The sequence below is a fragment of the Staurois parvus genome, unplaced genomic scaffold (genome assembly GCF_062004578.1).
Source record: "Staurois parvus isolate SC_StPar_1 unplaced genomic scaffold, SC_StPar_1.0 ptg000978l, whole genome shotgun sequence".
NCBI lineage: Eukaryota > Metazoa > Chordata > Amphibia > Anura > Ranidae > Staurois > Staurois parvus.
The window spans coordinates 1962135-1983120 of NW_028318774.1; the positions used below are offsets into that span (position 1 = coordinate 1962135).

The 20986-nt window shown below is 41.9% G+C and overlaps 2 protein-coding genes across 3 annotated transcripts in view; one reads left to right on the forward strand and one right to left on the reverse strand.

The window, feature by feature from the left end:
- Positions 1-1855: 1855 nt before the first annotated feature.
- Positions 1856-20986, forward strand: part of TDRD9 (tudor domain containing 9) — a 395653-nt gene continuing 376522 nt past the window's right edge. Inside the window, exon 1 of the mRNA XM_089657266.1 lies at positions 1856-2064. Coding sequence (XP_089513392.1) covers positions 1916-2064 — 149 coding nt within the window. The 5' untranslated portion in view covers positions 1856-1915. The remainder of the gene's footprint in view (positions 2065-20986) is intronic.
- Positions 12014-16404, reverse strand: RD3L (RD3 like). Of its 2 annotated transcripts, XM_089657267.1 has the most exons (4): positions 16104-16404; positions 15467-15549; positions 14727-15041; positions 12014-13181 (listed from the first exon to the last, which is right to left on the reverse strand). In XM_089657267.1, the coding sequence occupies exons 3-4, from the start codon at positions 15023-15025 to the stop codon at positions 12890-12892; spliced, it is 591 nt and encodes a 196-aa protein (XP_089513393.1). In that variant the 5' UTR covers positions 15026-15041; positions 15467-15549; positions 16104-16404; the 3' UTR covers positions 12014-12889. The 2 variants fall into 2 exon arrangements, with proteins under 2 accessions (XP_089513393.1, XP_089513394.1); XM_089657268.1 differs by lacking the exon at positions 16104-16404 and having other exon boundaries at positions 15467-15692.

The window sequence follows — 20986 nt, forward strand, 5'->3', positions numbered from 1 at the left end:
GAGTCCAAAAATCTTGAGTCATTGCTAACCCGAGGGATGCCTTAGAAAATAAAATGGGAGGTAGGGGGGTGGAGGAGGGAAGAAGGGGAAAAAGAGGAAGGTATTGCAAATAATGAGCACACTCTGAGTTCTCAAGATAGGAAAACAAGTTTTTCCTGTCTAATTGTATACTAGGGGCTTATTTATCAGTGCCCTAATGATCAGTGCCGATCCCTTCACTGACAGCTGCCGGTTCTCAGAAGTACTTTCCTCACGCTGTGACAGCGTGCGAAAAGTGCAGCCGAGAACCGTCAATTTACCCGGTGATCGCCGTGTCATTGGACACAGCTGATCATGTGGTAAAAGGCTGCGGTGATTAGCCGTTTATCGTCCCCTGTGATCAGCTGTGTCCGCAGGACACAGCAATCACCAGCGGCACCGGGTGCGCACCGCTGGGAGCTTGCAGGGGGGCGGGTTCTGGAATGATGTCCATGGACGTCGTCCCAGGGTTTCACAACCGCACTGTAGCCGTCCTTCGGCTATAGTCCGGTTGGGAACCGGTTAACCGCTTGCCCACTGCCCCACAGTAGATGTACTGCTACAGGGCGGCTGCACTGTTTATAATCATGTAAATATACATGATTTTGCATTTTTAGGTAGGGGGCGTGTGCGCCGCTATACCCACGCTGCTGCTGCTATTGGCTCCTAAGGATGTTGATCACCGGGTCCCGGCTGGCGATTCGCTGGGACTCGGTGATTGACAAGGGAGACATCTGTGTGTAAACAACATAGATCTCTCTCCTGTCAACATGGACATGCTGCTTTATCTCTGCATAGAAGAGAGATAGAAAGCAGCAGGTCTCCTTAGTAAAACACAACTCAGTACACAGTCTAATCACTCCCTAACACACAGTGTCATTAGTTTTTGTATTAGTACCACTGTATTGGTGTCACGGAGGATGTCAGTGGTAGTTAGTTCCTGAATGCCCACCGTAGTCTCGCTATAAGTCGCTGATCGCCGCCATTACTAGTATAAAAAATAAAATAAAATTCCAGTATCTATACCGCCATTTGTAAATGCTATAACTTTCACGTAAACCAATTAATTTACACGTATTGGGATTTTTTTTAGCAAAGACATGGAGCAGAATACATTTTGGCCTAAATTTATGAAGAAATTTTATTTTTTAAATGTTTTTATTGGACATGTTTTATAGCAAAAAGTCAAAAACGTTTTTTTTTCTTTAAAAATTGTCAGTTTATTTTGTTTATAGCACAAAAGATAAAAACTGCAGAAGCGATCAAATACCACTGAAAGAAAGCTCTATTTGTGGGAAAAAAAGAGACAAATTTCATTTGGGTGCAGCGTTGCGTGAACGTACTATTGTCAGACAAAACGAATGCGGCGCCATATCGCAAAAAAAGGTCTGGTTAGGAAGGGGGGTAAGTCTTCCAGAGGGCAAGTTGTTAGAAAATGCTAGCTGCTTGGCTGCCCGGCATATTCCTCAGAGTCAAGACTTTCCTAACTGCTGACCATAGAAACCAAACATAATTGCTTTAATTTCCTACATTATAAGTCAGTTACTCAGAAGCATTGGAGACAAGGGTAGCCAGGTAACAACTTGAACCGGAAGTTAACAATAGTCTCCTATTTATTTTTAATGACATGTGTCCTTTAAATTATTGGCAAACCAGTAAAATCAAGCCCCACCCCCTCCAATCTATCCGCCTACTCCCAGCGCCTCAGGAATCAGCAACTGCCGCTAATTCCTGTCACGCAGCCCCTCTGCACATGCGCCGTCCGCCCTCAGGATACCCCGCCCACGTCTGGTTTAGCGAGCTATCTGAGAGGAATTGGCGCCAGTTGGCGGTTCACGTGACTTGGAGCGGTTGTAGTTGCGGAGTGAGCTCCGAGCGGGAGGGACAGGCGGCGGCCATGCTGAAAAAGTTAACGGTGGAGCAGATAGCCGATTGGTTTACCATCGGGAAAGAGGTGTCTGATGTCAAACTGCTGGGCCCCTGGGCGGAGCCGAGCCGTGAGCCGGACCCCGGGGAGGAGGAGAGGAACCGTAGGAGGCCTAAGGGGTAGGTGCGGCCTAGGAAGTGGTGGGGTTTGGCCTGCACAGTAGGGCACACGTGTATGAGGAGGGCTGTCATTACAAGAGTCTTTCCCAGGCTGGGAGGAGGTCTCCTTAATATCCCACCTTCTCTATTTATTTCTGTATGTTGGGTGCCATTCACTCCCCAGTGACAACCTATGGGCAGCCTGTCGTGCAACAAATGTGCTGGTACCCTCCTTCCTCTTTTTTTTTTTCTCCTTTCCTTAGGGGAACTTAACTATAGGGTTGTCGCCTCACCCCTTTAAAACTGAACACACACTTTTCAGGGCCGGTTTGCACTATGTGAACGCAGTCTGGATGCATTTCCGCATGTGTGCTTTTAACGTACCTGTGTGTGTGTTGTTGTTTTTTTTTTTTTTTTTTTTTTAACTTATCCCTGTGCTTTTTTTAAACAGTTCCCCCCCCCCCCCCCTTATTCAATTTTAAATAGGGACATGCTTTTTTTTTTTGCATTATATGACGTTCCTGTACATTTAAGTGCAGAACAAATGCAGCGTTAATTTTTTTTCTGCAACCAGAATGCACTGGAACTGCAAGCACTGATGTGAATTATGACATTGGCAACCATTTTTTTTTTTTTTTTTTTTGTGCGTTTTTGTATGCAGCAATAAAGCAGCTGAAATGCATGTAGTTTGAACTGGCACTTGTGTAGGTTCTGTGATTGAGGTGCCATTTCAACTCCCGTAATGCCTTATCTGTGATTGGCCTCAGAACCTGTCAATGTGTTCGGTTTTAAAGAGTGGCAATCCTACTTAACCAAGCCTAAATTTGAGTGCAAAATGCACAACCACTCCCCATGTTTGGGGCATCATTAAACACTTCCTGTCCGGACACTTTTACCACTTTCCTGTCCAGGGCAATTTTCATCTTTCAGCGCTATCACACTTTGACAATTGCACGGTCATGCAACACTGTAGCCATCTGAATTTTTTAGCATTTTTTTGAGACAAATCTTTATTTTGGTGGTTTTTATTCACCACTGGGATTTTTTTTTTGCTATGCAAATTAAAAAGTCCAAAAAATTTGGAAAAGTGTTTTTCTTATAAAATGTTGCGAATATTTCATGATAAATCTTGCCCAAAATTTATTCTGTTATTTTTAGTAAAAATAACCCAAATTAGTTTATAACCAAAAATTTTAATTTTTAAACTTTTTTTTTTTTTTACTTTTTTTTTTTTTTTTCTTTTTTTTTTTTACATACTGTCACCCTAGCAGTACAGTGTCATCATGGTGACACTACTACTTGGGGGGGGGGGGGGGGGGGGTGATGATTTTTTTTTTTTTACACTGATTGCTTTTACACCCATAAAGGATGTTAAAGCAATCATATCTCCTTCTCTCTAGCTGCATTATTGCAGCCATTGAGAACTACTGAGTGAGCAGTGATTGGTCACAGCTTGTCACATGGTACAAGGCTGTTGTGAATAGCCTTGTACCATGTGACCTCTGTGATCATTCACAGATTTCACACGTAGTAAGCAATGATGTCACAAGTGACATCTTGTTTACTACTCTGCATGTGATGGCTGATTGGCAAATCAACAATCACATGATCGGGACCTAGCACGGAGGTCCCGTCCGACAATCGGTATTTCACTGTGTCCGGAGGACACGGGGCAACGATTCACGGTGCTGCACGCTCCCAGGGAGCGTGCACAAGCAGGGGGCCTGGAAAGCCGTTTATAAACGCCGACCCTGCACTGCCACCGTCCGGCCGTTTATATACAACGGCCGGACGTGAGGTGGTTAAGAAATAATGGCGCTGCAAGCACATTGCCCTTGTTTCTGGAAATGTGCTTAGAAATAAGTGTCCATGTTTCCCAGTTCAGTCTAGGGCTATTTTCACAGTGATCAGTAGCAAAAACGCATATGCATTTTTACTGCGTTTCATGGCGTATATTTTACAAGATGTGTGACTCAAAAACTGAACCAAGAACACTGTGGATGTTGGTGCACTTTCCATTGATTTCAATAGGTGGGATTTTTTTTTTTTTTTTTGGCGCACCAAGAATGCAGTAAGCAGGATCAGCGTGAAGAGTTCCATAGGAATACATGGTCCTCCCTTCTTCCTTCAGTGGTTTTTTTTTTTTTTCTCAAATGCAGAAGCGGAAGAAAAATGGATTAATGTGAAAGCAGCCTAAGACAATATTCACACCAGTGATTTAGGTTAGCGCAAATTGTAGCCTCTTGTCCCATGCACTGTAATGACCGCTTGTTGGCAGCCTTGGCTATTTATGGATCTCTGCACGGCCAATTATTATGGCTGGACGCACCCTTGTGTGTGGGCAGTCCTGAATACACACGGCCGTTGGCAACTTTCCATTATACGGACAGAGCAGCAGCTGGAATCAGATGGTTTCTGCTGCTGCAATCTGCCTAACCGGTGTGAATGTAGCTTTAAAGTCACTCTAAAGGCTGTTAATTAAAAAAGAGAAAAAAAAAATGATGCTTGCATGCTCTATACAATGGTTTTGCACAGTGCAGTCCATCTACCAGTGCTTCTGGTTCCTTCACCCCTGCCAAGTGCCCCCCAATAGCCTCCTGATATGGGGGCTCCCAAGCCACGTTCCTGTGGATGGACACAGTCCATTAACACAGAGTATGGCTCTGCCCCACCTCCCACTCTCCTCATTGGCTCACTGGCTGTGATTGACAGCAGGAGCCAATGAGAGACCCAAGAAAGCTGTGGCTCTCTTGCACATTGCTAAATCCGGAGGGGACTAGGGTAAGTATATGGGGGAGGGCTACACACAGGTTAATTTACCTTCATGCATAGAATGCATTAATGTAGTTGTAAAGGCCCAATGTTTTTCACCTTTATGCATTCTATGCATGAAGGTAAACCTGTCTGCAGCAGCCTCCCCCCAATACTTACCAGAGGCCCATCATGATCCAGGTATGTGCACCAGAGCCTTGGCTCTCAGGCACCCTCCGTTCTAATTGGCCTGAGACAGCAGTGGCAACCATTGGCTTCCGCTACTGTCAATTACAGCCAGTGAACCATTGAGAAGAGAGGAAACACGGTGATGTTTGTAAAATTGAGGGCACTTGCCAGGAGCACTGGCTGGGGACCTGAGAAGAGGATTAGTGCTACACTGTGCAAAACCACTGCACAGATCAGGTAAGTATAACATGTATTTTTTTTCTTTAAGTAAAAAAAGATGCCTTTAATATAACTTGAGGTAAAAAAAAACCTTCTGCCTTTAGAACCACTTTAAAGCCCTTTCACACTAGAATGCGTGTGGGAAACCTGCGTCCCGTGTTCATTTCTCACACTGGTCAAAACTTGCTGCAGTTGTGATCTGTAGTGGATGTCAGTATTCAAGTTAATGACACCCCAAGCACAGGTTGCAAAAGCAGGGTGTTTGCTCACACCTAATCGCATGGTACACAAGCAACATGTGACCCAGTTGCAGTATGTTTCCAAAAGTAGTGCAGTGCGATTGCAAAGCAGGGAAAAGAAACCGATCTGAAGTGATAAGCGGCACATACTACACGCATTAACACTAAATGTAGCAGCAGAGAAACTGCATGGTACTCTTCATCATGCGTCTCCACATGCAAGACAGTGCACCATGTTTTCCAATGCATGGGGTGCTGTTAAGAACTAATGGCACCCCTGCATGTCTGCAGTAGGTGTGTAAATGTGTGCGCTTTCCACAACTACCTGCAATAGTGTTAACTGGGCTAAAAGGCCAACTCCAAGGTCTGTAGCTAGGTTCACATTGTTGCAGGTTTGGAAGGCACCCCCTATAAGCAAACACGCTGCTCTTTAGCATATGTCAGGTTGCCATGATATGTTAACGGCACCCCCACACATTGGCTAATGCTGTACGGTTTTTTGCACCTCAAAAACCGCTTGGTGACGGTATGACTTAAAAAAAAATGGGGTCTTTAGGGCCACATACACACAGAATGCAGGTTACAATAATATGAACTGAGTCTGTTTCTATATTCCTTCCCTCCATGCCACTGCACACAATGTACTGAGATCTCATTCACACTGGGTCCCATACTGTGTGCTTGCTGGCTGTGTTTGTTTTGGTGTCTGCATCCGCTCCTCGGTGCAGACAGCTTCTAGAGGTGGATTCAGGCACAGCAACTATGTGGACACAGCCTCATGTCAAAATCTGACGGCTATGTGGATGTGTGGCCCCAAACACACACTGTCTGCATTTGGGGCTGTGCACATACTCCTGCACAGCTGTTGGCTTTAACATGCGTCTGTCTATTACCATTCTCCTGATCTCTTCATTCTTCCACAGCCAGCTCTTCTGTTTGGTCCTAAGAGTCATAAACTACTTCAGCCTAAAACCAAGGAAAGGGGGCACAATCATCACTTTTCAACACAGCAAGTGGGCTTTATGGACTTACAGGGATGCACTGACCCCCGTTGTTTTGGGGCTCTCAACACTGATCACCAGCATTTGAAGCAACACTTATCACCAACCATCATCACAAGGGATGTTAACTCCAATTCCTTGAAATCGGCAGTCTGTTATGTACATTATATAGTCCTGGATCCTGCACTCTTGACTGCTGCATGCTGTGTCCTAAACTATACAATTTAGTAGGAATGTATTGCTTTAACCACCTCCCGCCCACCATATAGTCCAATGGCGGGTGCAAGGTGGTTCTCTCGTTCTGGGAGGACGTCATACGACGTCCTCCCATTCTCACTGTGCATGGAGGGATCACTCGGGGACACAGCGGATCACCGATCCACGGAAAGAGCTGAAGATGTTGGCTCGGTCATGTGATCAGCTGTGTCCAATCACAGCTGATCAAATGTAAACAGAAATGCCGTTTATTGGCATTTCTCTCCTCTAGCTGTCACGCTGATAGCTCGAGAGGAGAGCAGAGCTGGTAATCGGCATTCCACGGAGGGGGACATGTACACTGATCATCAGGGCATTGATGATCAGTGTAGCCCCAGCAGTGTCCATCAGTGCCAGCTGTCAGTGCTCAACAGTGCCATGTGCCTGTGCCACATCAATGCCACATATCAGTGCCTACCAGTGCCCATCTGAGCTGCCAGTCAGTGCCACCTATCAGTGCCATCTATCAGTACTGCCTTTCAGTACCCATCAGTGATACCTGTCAATGCCGATCAGTGCCACCTACCAGTGCCTCCTCATCAGTGCCCATCACTGCAGCCTCTTTAGCGCACATCAGTGAAGGAGAAAAATCACTTATTTACAGAATTTTATAACAAAAACTAAGAAAAAAATTTTTTTTCAAAATTTTCTGTTGCTTTTTGGTTTGTTTTAAGAAAAAATAAACCCAGCGGTGATTAAATACCCCCAAAATAAAGCTCTATCTGTCACAAAAAATGATAAAAATTTCATATGGGTACAGTGTTGCATCACTGCGCAATTGTCATTCAAAGTGTGACAGTGCTGAAAGCTGGAAATTGGCCTGAGCAGGAAGGGGGTATAAGTGTCTTGTAGCCTATTGGTTAAGAAACACAGTCATTTGTTTTATGCTATTTTTTTATCTTTTTGTAAAAAAAAAAAAAAGTGAAACTACCAAAAGAAAGCTCTGTCTGTCTCAAAAACACTGAAAACTGAGGTATGACGTGGTAATAAAGGGATATATACAGGCTATTGCCCAAGTGGTTAATATACTATCAACCACGCCCCTCCCATCAAGCGCACCTTTGCCCTCAGTTTCACTTAAGTGAGAGGACCTACTGTTCTGTTGTCTCCTGGAGTATCACTTTCTCAGGTGACTGCTGGAGGACAAACTGTCAAGGGTGTCATCAGGACTGGGCTGAAAGAACCTGGAAAAGTTAAGCTGATATCCACCTTTTGATATACTTTACATAGTTTGTTTAGTGAGGCCACTGGATGTGCCGTATAAACTGTATGTAGCTGCGGCTACATACGCCATACCTCACTGTGTTCCAGGTGCGAGCTGAGACTTCCTGTCTCATACCTGGAACACAGTTGTCTATCACAGTGGCACTCAGCCATTCAGAGAGAGCTATGTATAGCAAGGTTGTGACATCATCAGCCCGCCTCTGACTCAGCCAATCAAGGAAGCTTTGTATTCATTGATAGAATACTTTGCTTAAGCCTAGTACACATGATCAGAAAATCGTACGGAAAACCACTACTTTCGAAGAGCTTGTACGATAATCCGATCGTTCGTACACAGCTTTTGTCTGCAATTATTTGAAGGGACAAGCACGAAAAATGTCCTGGTATGATACTAGATCATAGATTTTCGTTTAATCAGCACAGTTTTAGTTCGAAAATACAATACATAACATCGCGTTAGACTTTTTATTCTGTTGTGCAAAAAAATTCATAACTTTACTAGCCGCTTCACTTTTGATATAAGGCTAGCATGCATAGAGGAGAATGGAGGGTACGAACGGGTCTGCCTGAAAAACAGGCAAACCAAATCTGACCGCTAGAGTGAAAGGGGCCTAAATTGTGGATAAAGTAATGAATGGCTAAAACGGAAGTAACGAATTTGAGAAAACGCTGTCAGAGGTAGACTTATGTCTCTTCTGTCATAAATGCTACCTGCCCATCAGCCCTCCTGAGTGTACACTGAGCTGCCCACATTCCTAGCACGATGCTGTGCCAGGTTGAGATATCTCCCGTGCATATGCATAGGAACTACATCATCTTTGTCCAGCCATTCAACATTGCCAAAAAAGGAGGGCAATGCTGGTGGTGTCTACTTTGCCAGGAAAGTGTGCCATAATGTGCAGGTGTGCTGTGCATATCTTGCACGGTATGGAAAAATGCTCCTGGGGCACAGATCTTTTTCTTTTCCCAAGGGTTTATTTTTACTTAAAAATATTTTTTTTGTCATCTGTGTCACATTGGCAGATCTCCCTGCATTTCCTGTGCTGCGTATACCATGAGAAGTCTCTATGTCCTGCTGTAATCGGCGCCGAAACTTATATTTTGAGGACTGTCAATCTGCTGGTCCTCCTATAGCTCTCCTCTCATGCTGGCCTTTCTGTTACTAATGGCATTGAAAAGGAGTTCATGGGCAGCAGGAAAGGTCAGCAATTTACTTTCCTTTAACCATTAGCCGCCCGGCCAATGGCCGTTTGGCGGCTTGAAATGCGCTCCTAAATTCCGGGTGCACGCCATTTGGCGTGCTCCCGCACATGCGCAGTTTGCGGCACAGCAGAGCGGCGCAGCAGCAGGATCTGTCACGGGCCGTGCACCTCGGACACGGCCGATGACAGATCCGAGTACCGGCTCCCGTAGCTGGTACCATGTGACCTGCTGTGACCAATCACAGCAGGTCACATGATAGTTGTATACAATGGATGGCTTCATTCATGATGCCATCCATTGTATACTAGTGCCTAGCTGTGAATGGTCACAGCAGGTCACATGCACATGTCATGTGATTAGCTGTGACCAAATCACAGTTAAGCACAAAAAAAAAAACAAAAACTGAATGAATCGATTTCATTCAGCTAAATGCTTGCTTATAGCAAAGTAATTCTTTGCTATAAGCAAACTGTGTATATAAAAAAAAAAAAAAAAAATACTGATCACTCCCCCAAAGTAGTACAATGTTACTATGGTAACATTGTACTACTTTGGTCATAGTAAAATATGAAAAAAAATCTTTAAAAAAATGTAATAAAAAATTAAATATAATAAAAAAAAAAATATATATATTTTTTTTCATACTGTCACCAGTCAGTGTCACTGTTCACCGCCATGCCAGTTATATGAAGACGCTGTACTGCACTGGTGACAGTATGTAAAAAAAAAAATATAGTGAAAATAATTTTTTTAATTTTTTTCATTTTCCGAAAAATTATGACAAAAAAATACAACTTCAAAAAACTCGCCATGCCTCTTATGAAGTACGTCGGACTGTCTACTCTGCAAAAAGGGGTCATTTGGGGATATCTGTACTATTCTGACATTCTTGGACCTCAAGAAATTAGATTGGCTGTCAGTACTTCAGGATTGATCAATATTCAGATCTATACCATAGTTTGTGAACTCTATAACTTTCCTACAAACTAAAAAATACATCCTAATTTGGGTTATTTTCACCAAAGACATGTAGCAGAATACATCTCGGCCTAAATTTATGAAGAACAATTATTTATTTGTAAACTTTTATAACAGAAACAAAGAAAAATGTGTTTTTTTTTCAAAATTTTTGGTCTTTTTTTGTTAATTTAGCAAAAAATATAAACCCCAGCGGTGATTAAATACCACCAAAAGAATGATAAAATGATAAAATTTTAGTTTGGGTACAGTGTTGTATGACTGCGCAATTGTCATTCAAAGTGTGAGAGCGCTGAAACCTGAAAAATGGCCTGGGCAGGAAGGTGTAAAATCACACGGTATTGAAACGGTTAATAATCATATGTGGCTTGGTAGCATCACTTTAGACATGGAGTTTACTCTTAAATATGTAAGACAGCTGTGCTGTTTTGCTTTCATGTCATGTTAATACTTTCTTCAGTACCTAAGAGTTGCTCATAATTTTAGAGGATCAACTTTGGTGGCCAACTAGTATTTTCCAGATTGGCCGTGATGGTCCATTTTGATGTGGGGGTGAAGTAGTAAAGTTTTATCCATGGTGGATGAAGGATAACTCAGACATGACATTTCTGTGTAGTATGGGGGCATTGAACCTAACCAAGATTATCCCCTGCACCCATTGAGCTCTATGATTTTATTGAGCTCAACAATTTTGTGGTTTAATTTCTATCTTGTGGTGGTCCTACTAAAAATACATGGTTTGGATCTTGGCTGGTTCCTGCTGAACCAGCTGATATTCAAACCTTCTATGGCTGGGTTAAGGTTGTCTTTTATAATTAACTTCAAAGCGATTAGCCGGAAAAGTTTTTAAAGTTTCTCCTATTGACAGGAGGGGGGGCACACAATTTTTAATCTCGTCATATTTGGTATTTTCTCGTCAGTCTCATTGTGTAGGGGATTATATTGTTTGACATGTATTTGACAGTTATTTGGATTTCCAGGTTCTCTGGTTTAAGGAAATGTATAGTTTTTTGGGTGGTTAAGGTACTTTTTTACATGCTGAGAAAGGCACACCTATGTGAGAAAAAAAAAATGGTCCTTGGAAAGTGTGTAGGTGCAATTTCCTATTCATGTCTTTAAGATATTAGAGCAGCACAGATGTATGTATTTAAGGGGGCTAAAGTGGGAGGCTGGGGACTTTTTTTTTTTTTTTTAATTTTCCCATAAATATTTAGGTGGATATACAATTATAGGACAGCTCTTGAGCGGTTTGGCAGCGTATCGAGAGAAATAGCGAGGGCAATATTTCATGTTGAATTCTAATGAAAGTAATGGTTGCAGCATGGATTGTCAACCTATTCTACCACGTTTTACACTTGAGCATTTTTCAGCTCGAAGCTCAAAAATGCTCAACAAGTAAAATCCTATTATTTCCAATGGCCCCTGTTCACGCTTGAACATTCTCTCACCTGTAGCAAAACACCTATTTCTCTAAAGTATCGCTCCATTTTTCAGGCAGACCTGAGTGTTTTGTCCCCATATACTTGAATGGAAAACGCCTGCACAATGGGACTAAGCAAATTTTTTTTTTCCATCTCAAACAGCAGCTATTTCTATTGGTCACAGCAAAAACGCCTGTAATATTTGCAAATCTGCTCAAAAAAGCTCTGACGCCTGAAAAACTCTCAGCTCAGTCTAAATAAAGCCTTTTTTGTAAAAGGGATGCAGTTCATCTTATTTTTTTTTTCAGGCAAAATGAAATGTACAGTTCCTTGAGAAAATCTGCCTCATCAGATCAGTACTTTTGTTTCATATAGTCAGTAGTAACTGATTGCAAGTGATTAAAAACTGTAATACATTGTGGGGATGGGGTTGAATCTAAATATTTGCTAGGGAGAGTCACCTCACAAAGGAGTGGACAGCACAGTAATATAACTGGAAGCATTTTTAATCTTTCTTCACTCTATCTTAAAATAATTTAGTCGGATTTGCACTTTATGTATTTTAAAACCTGTGGTGTTATCCTCCGTCACTGAAGATTGCATACATTTATGACGTTTTAAGTACATTGCTTATTTCATGCAATTTTATTATTTCTTTTAAATACATCTGTTGTACATATTTTTATAGTTCCATAAAATATAGGAGCATGGACTATACACAATTACATTGGTCTGACTGGTACAAAAAATAAGTTCTCTATAGGGTCATACATTGTGTATGTATATATGTCAGTTATTTAAAAATAGCTACAGGAACTGACTAAAAATAGCATTGCTTTTAAGTTATGGTTTTGTACTTATAAAATATGCATAGGAGTCTTAATGCACGTGGCATTCCCTTGTAAAAATGTCTGCTCGATTGTTTGTTTGTTTTTTTATTTCTGGTTGGAAGCAATTGGATAATCAGAATGTTATTTTTAAAGTACGAGTCAACTTTCAAGTGCCAATGACTAAAATGCCCCCACTCACCCTTGTGATAATTTTGGCATAAACACAGTCCTCAAATCGTATGGTTATTGCTTTCAATAGGGAAGTGCCTGGAGTAGACACCACCTCTTCTTTTGGAAGTTATACTATGTACGTGCAGCTCTTTCCATCAGACTTCAATGGGGAGTTCATCTTTAATAGGCTAGATCTTCATTTAAAACCAAACATGCAATCCCTGATGCAGGCTGCAACATTGGAAACCGTGGTCTAATCCCATTGCTGTATAATGGTGTATATAGGGAGCGAGGTGACGTTTTAGCCCTGGATGGATGAAAGTGCACTCATTCTTTTCCTTTTTAAGAGTAAGCTTTTTCCAATTTTAACCAGAAGGATAGTAGTATGGTAAGTTCCAGATGCGGTTTGAGAAAGTCGGAAATAAACTCTGTGTGTTCCTGTCGACGTAGCTGGAGACTGTTGGGATTTCCTCTTTGTGTGAGTTTGTATCACCAGACACTGCAAAATTGACAGGGCAGTTTGAGTTCCACAAATCGATCAGCTTCACCTGTTGATTTTCTCTCTCTAAGGAATTCAGGAAATCCTTCAAGACTTGTTTGAATATGTAGACAATCTCCCAAGGTAGTACATCATTTTCTGCCAGGACTTCTCGAAACCTGGAGGCAGACAAAGTCTGTTTTACACTTTATGCACTTTCTAGAGGCGCTCATACAGAATGTAGACACATCTTGTAGAATTTGAAAGCGTTTCAAATAAGGGACCAGTATGGGTTTTTAAAGATTATATTAATAAATGTTAGGCAGCAGCTGTAGTTTTCAAAGGTCTCAGCAGATGAGACATACTCCTTATCCTAATTTGGCTAATTTTAGGAAAACAGCAAGCCGATTTATGTGAAATGTTCTTGTACATGTGCAACAGTTTCTATGTAATAAGGCTACAGAGAGATCCTGATTCTATTCCCCCAACCCCCCATCCCCTCTATTGTGTGTTCATGAAAAATGTTTATGGTTGAATTGGATGTCAAGCACTTGAATAGCATTTGCTTATCTGTCTCCTGGAATTTTGTCCATTCCTTCCTTCCATTACTAAACTCACTCTTTTTGTTACCAGTTTGTTTTTTTGACCTCCAATTTCTGAAGTCAAGGGTAACTACAGATAGAAATATGAAAGCTGCTGTGTGTGTGTTTTGCAGGCATGGGGATGTCACCCTGATGCTGGTTTCACTATCTAGTGCATCAATGACCTGGAACAGACATGCCGCTGAAGTTCAACACCTGTCCCTATTACTTATTGCAGTATGGTACTTTCTAGGTACTGAGGGCAATCCCAGAGTCATTAAAGCCGTGATGGCGTTGGCTCTGTCTGTATTTCAATATAAGACTCTCCTCAGCCAACCTAGAAAAGGTTGGTGTTGCTTTACCATGTTCCCCTAGCTAGGCAGACTTGGTTTTATTAGCAAAATAGTCTAAAAATTCAATGGGTTTGAATGTTTGGCAGATAATGCCCACTATGTGTATTTTTCTGTGGTGTTTGTATGCATGTTTAGAAATATCTGATAAAAAGATAGAGTTCCAAACGGTTTATATGCGCACTGGGCATAAAAAATGCTGCTCATACAGGCAATTTGATTGTATTTTTTGCATGTGTGTAAAAGAAACTGGTAGCCTATGTGTCCATGCACATTGGGGTGTTTAGAGGCATATTTGAAGTGGAGCGTTTTCAGGCTGAAAAACCCAATTGCAAGTGTTTTTTTTTTTTTGGGGGGGGGGGGGGTAGAAAAAACACGGCGTTTAGGAGCATTTAGACTTTTCATACTTTGAAAAATAAGCAAAGGCAGCAAATGGTAATAAACGTGCATAAATTATTGTGCAATACATGCCACTGTGAGCATTTTGCCACTTTTTTCTACAGAGGTTCTGGCATTTTTTCTGCCCCTATTGTGCATGGACCCTCTAAACGTATCTTGAGTTTTGCATTTAAAGAAAAAAACTATACCAAAAAGCTCAAATTTAAGTGTTGCTCTGAGAGATCAGTTGCATTCATCTAGATTTCCTGTAAAGAAAATTTGTTTAATTTACTTGATTTACTAAATGAACTTGTGGGGAAAAAAAAAAAAAAAAAAAAAAAATATATATATATAATATTATTGTATAGTAGGCCACGGCTCTACCAATGCAAATAGTCCCCCCCGAGATATATACCTGCTGAGCACTGTCCCTGTGTGGCATGGCTGAATCTGGGAGCATAGAACTTCCAGCTGCTTTTGTTCCGTAACGGGGATGCTTGGCTTCAAGCTGTAATCATTTCTCAGCCAGTTGTAATCCACTCCTGTTTTCTGCACCCTCTGCTCGTTTTCTATCTCGTGCAGTAACCTTTCACGCTCTCCTAGGTGCCACTGTAGCTCTCTTAGCAAAGTCTTGGTTACAACTTCTGATCCAGGGTACTGAGTGGCCTTGTCAGGATCATTCTTTGACCATTTCATCCAACCGAAGAATGGCATTTTGCTGCTTTCCAAGCTGCAACAAATATTTGTATATGTTATCTGTCAGATGTATTAAATGTCCTTGTGCCAGCCATTTATAAAAGGTGGAAATTACCAATACTAAAAGCAGTGGGCAGTCTACGTAGGTATGAATTGAAAAAATATGCCAGTCAACCAGCCTTCAGTTTGATCTAGGGACCTGGATTTATTCGGTATTAAAGCAGCATCTAACTCCTGCTGCATCATAATGTTTAAAATAATCCCTAGATGGTGAAACCACTTCATAACAGGAACAAGCTGAAAAATTGGGCAAGATCTTTTGAAGGTTGATATGAAGTAACCAACATCCAGCTAACATACAAGGTTACATTTTATCAGAAGCACATTTACACAGTACTCAACTATTGAAGCAAATATTTATAGCTTTGAATAAAGATTAAAGTAACAATTGAAGCTTACCAGTTATATGGTTCCTTTTAACAGTTGGAGAAATATTTCTGTGTTCACTTTCCTTAAATTCTTTATAAATCTTCAATGGATTCCTGGGAAAATATAGTGCAGTATCATTAGTGCCCAGTGTATTTCGCAGCAATTTTAAAGCTGTCCCTGTCTTCGGCTCTGTGTAGTAATAGAATAGCGATGGAATCCTGTTGAGTGCATCTAAAAAGATTATGGACTGACTGCATCTGCAGATGTGCCTGTTGTAAAAAAGTTGAGCAGGTCACGTGATGATCTTGTGCTTGTCTACATGTCAGTTGCATTTTGAGTCACTGAAGGTAACTTAAATAGAATCAAGTTGTTTAATAATTGTACCTCCTGAAAATACCATGAGGAAGCTGCTGCTCTAAAACTTGCTTACAAGGTCAATTATTGCATTTTTACTTGCCTTGTTGCAGCAGCTGAATCATTTTATCCCATTTTTTTAAATTAGAAATTACTTTCAAGAATGTGAAATCGACTTTGCCAATTTTAAATATGTGATACTCGGCAACCGTTCAGGATAAGCATATTAAAATAACATGCAATGGCTATTTGCATATAATGTCAAAAAGGAGAACACTGAAGCAAAGGAAGAGTTGTTAAAATGAGCTCTTACCATTATGATAAAGTGCTGGAATTAGATCCATTCTTTGCCTTTGGTCCCGCTAGGATAGTATGTAGAAGGAGACACTGGTTCATGACGATATTCTGTGAACTAAAGGTCGCTGGAGCAGTCCCCCCTCCTGTTTTTCCCCTCTTCCGTTTCAGTTATCTAGTCTCTTTTTATTAGTCTGAACCCCGGGCATGAGGAGACAGCTCCACTCTTTACTTCCTTCCTGAGATTACTGGTTTTGCAGCTTGGAATCTTCTCAGCATTGTTGCATATTTTTTTTTCATTCCCAGAGATGCTGAATTGTTGGCTAACAGAGGCTGTGTTAATGTGCCCTAGATGCCATACAACATAACACATGACGTGCATGGCAGTTATTAAAGCAGATATTATACGCTGAAAAAATTCAGATGTCAACATTAATAAGGCTCAGCTGGAAGCTTTTCACATTGCATTGTATATGGTACTATGAAGGTCTGAAGAAGCTGGGCGCATAATGACAGAACTGTCTTTGCAAATTTTAAGACAAATTGAAAGCTTGACTTCTCACCACCTATTTTATTTTACTAATGTACATTTTTTTTGTTCATCTGTGAATGATTCATAGTAACATTAGGGCTAGCCACAATTTTTATTAAGTTTTAATTTTCTAATTTGCTAAGGTTAGTTTTGTTTTTTCTGATCGTTGCAAGCTAAATCCTGGGTTATAAGTCTGGGTCATCAGATGATTGCTTGCTCCCTTGCAGAATATTTTTTTAACATGATTGCTATTTCTTATAAAACTGGTCTTTGCAAATTTTAAGCAAAAATGTGGATTATACTATAAAAGTTGCTAAAAAAAACTGAGGGCAATAGTCACAGTGGGACAAGTGGTGCAGGGGTGCAGAAATGTTTGAAAAAACTACCTGTCCAGGGACTAAATTGGTGTCTCAATCTACTTGTCCCTCATGACAATCTACTTGTCCAGATTAAATTTTTTTTTTTTAACCAAAACCGTATTTAAATCTGAGGCGATTTTAGCATTGCCAGAGCCGTTTTTGTGTTTTTTGCACAAGTTTAAAACATAATTTTAGGCCTGAAGATTACACAAAACCACCAAAAACATGATCTATATTCTGAAAGCAGAGACCCTAGAGAATAAAATAGTGGTAATTTCAATTTTTTGTGTCACGTGTTATTACCATAAAATTAGTTAATTTTAGGGCACAAAAAAGAGCAATAAATTAACCTATTTTTTTTGTAAAATATAAAAGATGAGGTTGCAGCGAGTAAATAGATATCCAACATATCAAACCTTGAATTTGCGTGCGCTCATGAAATGGTGACGAACTTTAGTACCTTATAATTTCTATAGGTGCACTTTTAAAGCTTCTCATAGGTCATCAATATAGTGTACGGAGGAGGTCTGGTGCTAGTATTATTGCTCTCATTCTGGCGTGCTTGGCGATGTGACGTGTATCGCTATCAATGTTTTCATGCATAGGCACCCCAGCGTGTGCTTTTACGTGCATATATGTTGGGGTGCGGGGCCTCAATTGTTTTTGGGGTGGGGGATGTTATGTGCTTAGTTGTAACTTTAATTTTTTACAATTAAAAAAAAATAAAACAAAAATAAACTACTTTTTTAACTTAAATTTTTTTTTCATCACAAGGGAACAAAGTTCTTGGTGACAGGTTCTCTTTGAGACACCCAAGGTCGAAAAGACCCTGCATGTCTCCCCTGTGCTCCACTGAATGTAGTGCGGTGCACATCGCACCGCATTACTTTTTATCCCGGCTTCCATGGCCAGAAATCTCAACGTGGACCTGGAAGTGACATAACATCACTGCCGAGTCGGGAAAAGAAGGGGAGGGCAGCGGATGTGTCCGCTCTCCTTCCTTCCCTCTAGTCAATGGTGGAGAGCCGGTCCTGGGCCCGCAGATGGGCAAGCGGAGCTCGGGAGACAGTGGGCAGGGGGAGGTTCACACGGAAGAGGCTAGCACTGTGTGGAAGTATTCGGCCGAATGTTTTCACTTGACAGGTGAGCCCTGCTGTTGCCCGCAGCAGGACTAAAGGTAAAAACAAAACTACCTGCCCAACGCCCGGAACTTCATGTCCCGGGCCTTGGCCAATAGGAATTCAAGGTGTGTGCGTGCGCTTAGGGTTTTATTTGTGTGCAAGTTATAAACATAAATTTGTGGGTTTTTTTTTTTCTGATTTGTATGATAGGCAACTTGCTGCTCTTGATCTTGCATGCATCTCTTCTAGGGCATTTGGGGTCTGCCTTGGAGGTGTCATTAAGCCACTCCGGGCTCACAGAAAAATGCTGCACAGAGCAGTTTTCACTTGGATTTTAAACTGGATTTCCAGGATATGAGCCTGCCTGTTGAGTGAAAATCAAAGGCAGCTGGCTACTGGTTAAAATCTGTTTTAGGTTTAGGTAGAATTGTACAGAAATCTAAATTGGTTAGTGAGTTTTGTTAAAACCCAACTCCAGGCAAAAAGTGTTCCCATGCAGTGGGGCTGTGCCCACACTGCATGGATTAAATGCTCATTTTGTCTAGGAGCGACCAGAAAGCTTATGCTCACCCAATAATTTGCTGCAGTAGCAAATGGCACTCCCTCCCACGAACCAGCGGTGGACTCTTCCGGATGTCTTCACATCCAGAGTTGGTATATGGACAGGATGACCTCAGGAACAGTCCACCGCACAATAACACTAGTCTGGGGGGGAGGGGACTCGGGGAGCGGTCTTGTGCGGGAAGGATCAGGTAAGTATTTCCCTTCAATTTCCTAGACAAAAATGAGCCATTAACCCTTGCAGTGCCAGTGTGGGTACAACACCACGGCAAGAGAGTACTTTTTTTTTTTTTTTTTCGGACAGGAGTTGGGCTTTATTATCCATTGCATTCCAAAATGTTGGGTGAGGTATGCATGAAGCATTAAAGTAGAACTAAAGTATCTCAACTGCCATAAACTCTCTTTACCTTCTGCTGCTATACTTCATAAATAGGAATTTACATTTTATTTTTAACTTGTGGCCATGGCTGGAAATGGGTGGGGGGGGGCTTTCATAGTGATCTCCCAACAAAAAAAATCCTAGAGACATGAGTGAGTTTGCTTTTGAATAACTAGTTGCCATCCGCCCTATTTCAGGATCACTACTAAAGGGCGGACTCCCTGTGCAAAAGCACGTGCATATATACGTGATCCGTGTTCCTGCCGTGTTCGCAGGTAGGGGGTGCGCGCCTGTCGACCTGGTGGTGCTGTGATTCGGTGCAGCACCTGTCAGCAGATAAAGGCCAGTTATGTTCGGCCTGGATTGGCTGGCTGATCACTGCCCTATCAAAGGTATTCCTCTGCCTGTGTAATCTTCTCTCCCTGGGGCACATTCCATTTCAGAATGAGAAGAAAGCAGGTCCATGTGCGTCAAAAGCACTACACCTTACAGTAAAAGGATAGCTAGGGCACACTTAACCCCCTGATCGCCCCCCCCCAGTTAACCCCTTTACTGCTCTGTGACCAGTGTCATTAGTACAGTGTACAGTTTGTTTGTTTTTTTTTTTTTACTTAAAGCTGTATTAGTGTCACAGGTGACTTCAGCTAGCGTTAGCGGTCCCTCCCAGATAGCGTCAGATTGCCCGTCAATACATCAGTCATCACATTTAACCCTCTGATTACCAGGAACATGCGCACATACACAGTAAACCTCTATTGCTAATATAGTGTCTGAACGGATCAATATCTGATCAGATCAGAACTATACCAGCGTTGACAGTAGTATAGTGTCCCCAAAAATGCAGCGTTAGCAAGATCAGCCCGACACTTACCAGCACCTGCGTTTAGCCCCTACACTCTACCCCCCCCCCCCTCCCCCAGCAAGTGCAGTGTCAGATCACTGTCACTTGATACATTGCACACAAGACTGCAGGGTAAGCAAGATCAGACCTGATCTCTGCTTTCACTAGCAGGTAAATTTTTATTTTTTTTCTAGTGGTTAAAGCAGTCCCTGACAGCCAGATGCTCCTTCTCCCCCCTGTGAGTTTTACTAGGTACCCATAAATTTAGTGGCCAAAATGTCTAAGAAAAGGTGCTCTAGTGAAGGCCTACAGGATTCTGACAATGTCAGATGAGTGAAGGGGAAGCCTCACTGACAGTCAGGCTCAGAATACGTACCTGTAGACAGCTGCGGCACCCTGACAGCTCAGACAATGGAGTAGAGATCCCTGCTAAGGTCAGGCATACCTGACTTCGTTCCCAGGTTGCTGAGATGTTAGAATTGCATGATTCTTATATGCAGCAGAGTGCCAGTACTAGTGCCGCTCTACCGTTTGGTGAACTGGCTAGCACCAGCAGCCTAGTACATCCTGGTCTTTTACATAACAGCACTGCAGTATCGCTTGATGACGTGGCAAGTCTCATAAGTGCAGTACAAGCTGGTGCAGTGGCCAGCACAAGTAGTGTCCTGCAGCCACCAAGAATTCACACACAGGCCCGTAGAGCCCTTAGTGTCCTTCCTGATTGCAAATCCTGATTGGCATCCCACAAATTCTGTAGCACCTGTGCTTCCCCCCCAACCCGGAATTTAGGTGGAAACTGCAAATTTAACTACTCCCCTTGATTTTTTTTTTTTGGGAGCTGTTTTTTGTGGAAGATCTGCATGAATTGATTGTGGATCAAAGCAATTTATATGTATGACAATTTATCTCCGCTAATCCAAATTCAAACCTTGCTAGACCATTTGCATGGAAACCTATTATGGTATCTGAATTTAAAGTTTTTTCTTGGGCCCAGCCCTCAACATGGGCGTTACTAAGAGAAAAAAAAATGAATTGCAGTTGTATTGATCCACAGACCCAAATCATCATATGTCCTTTTTCTCTGTTGCCATGGCCAGGCATAAATATGA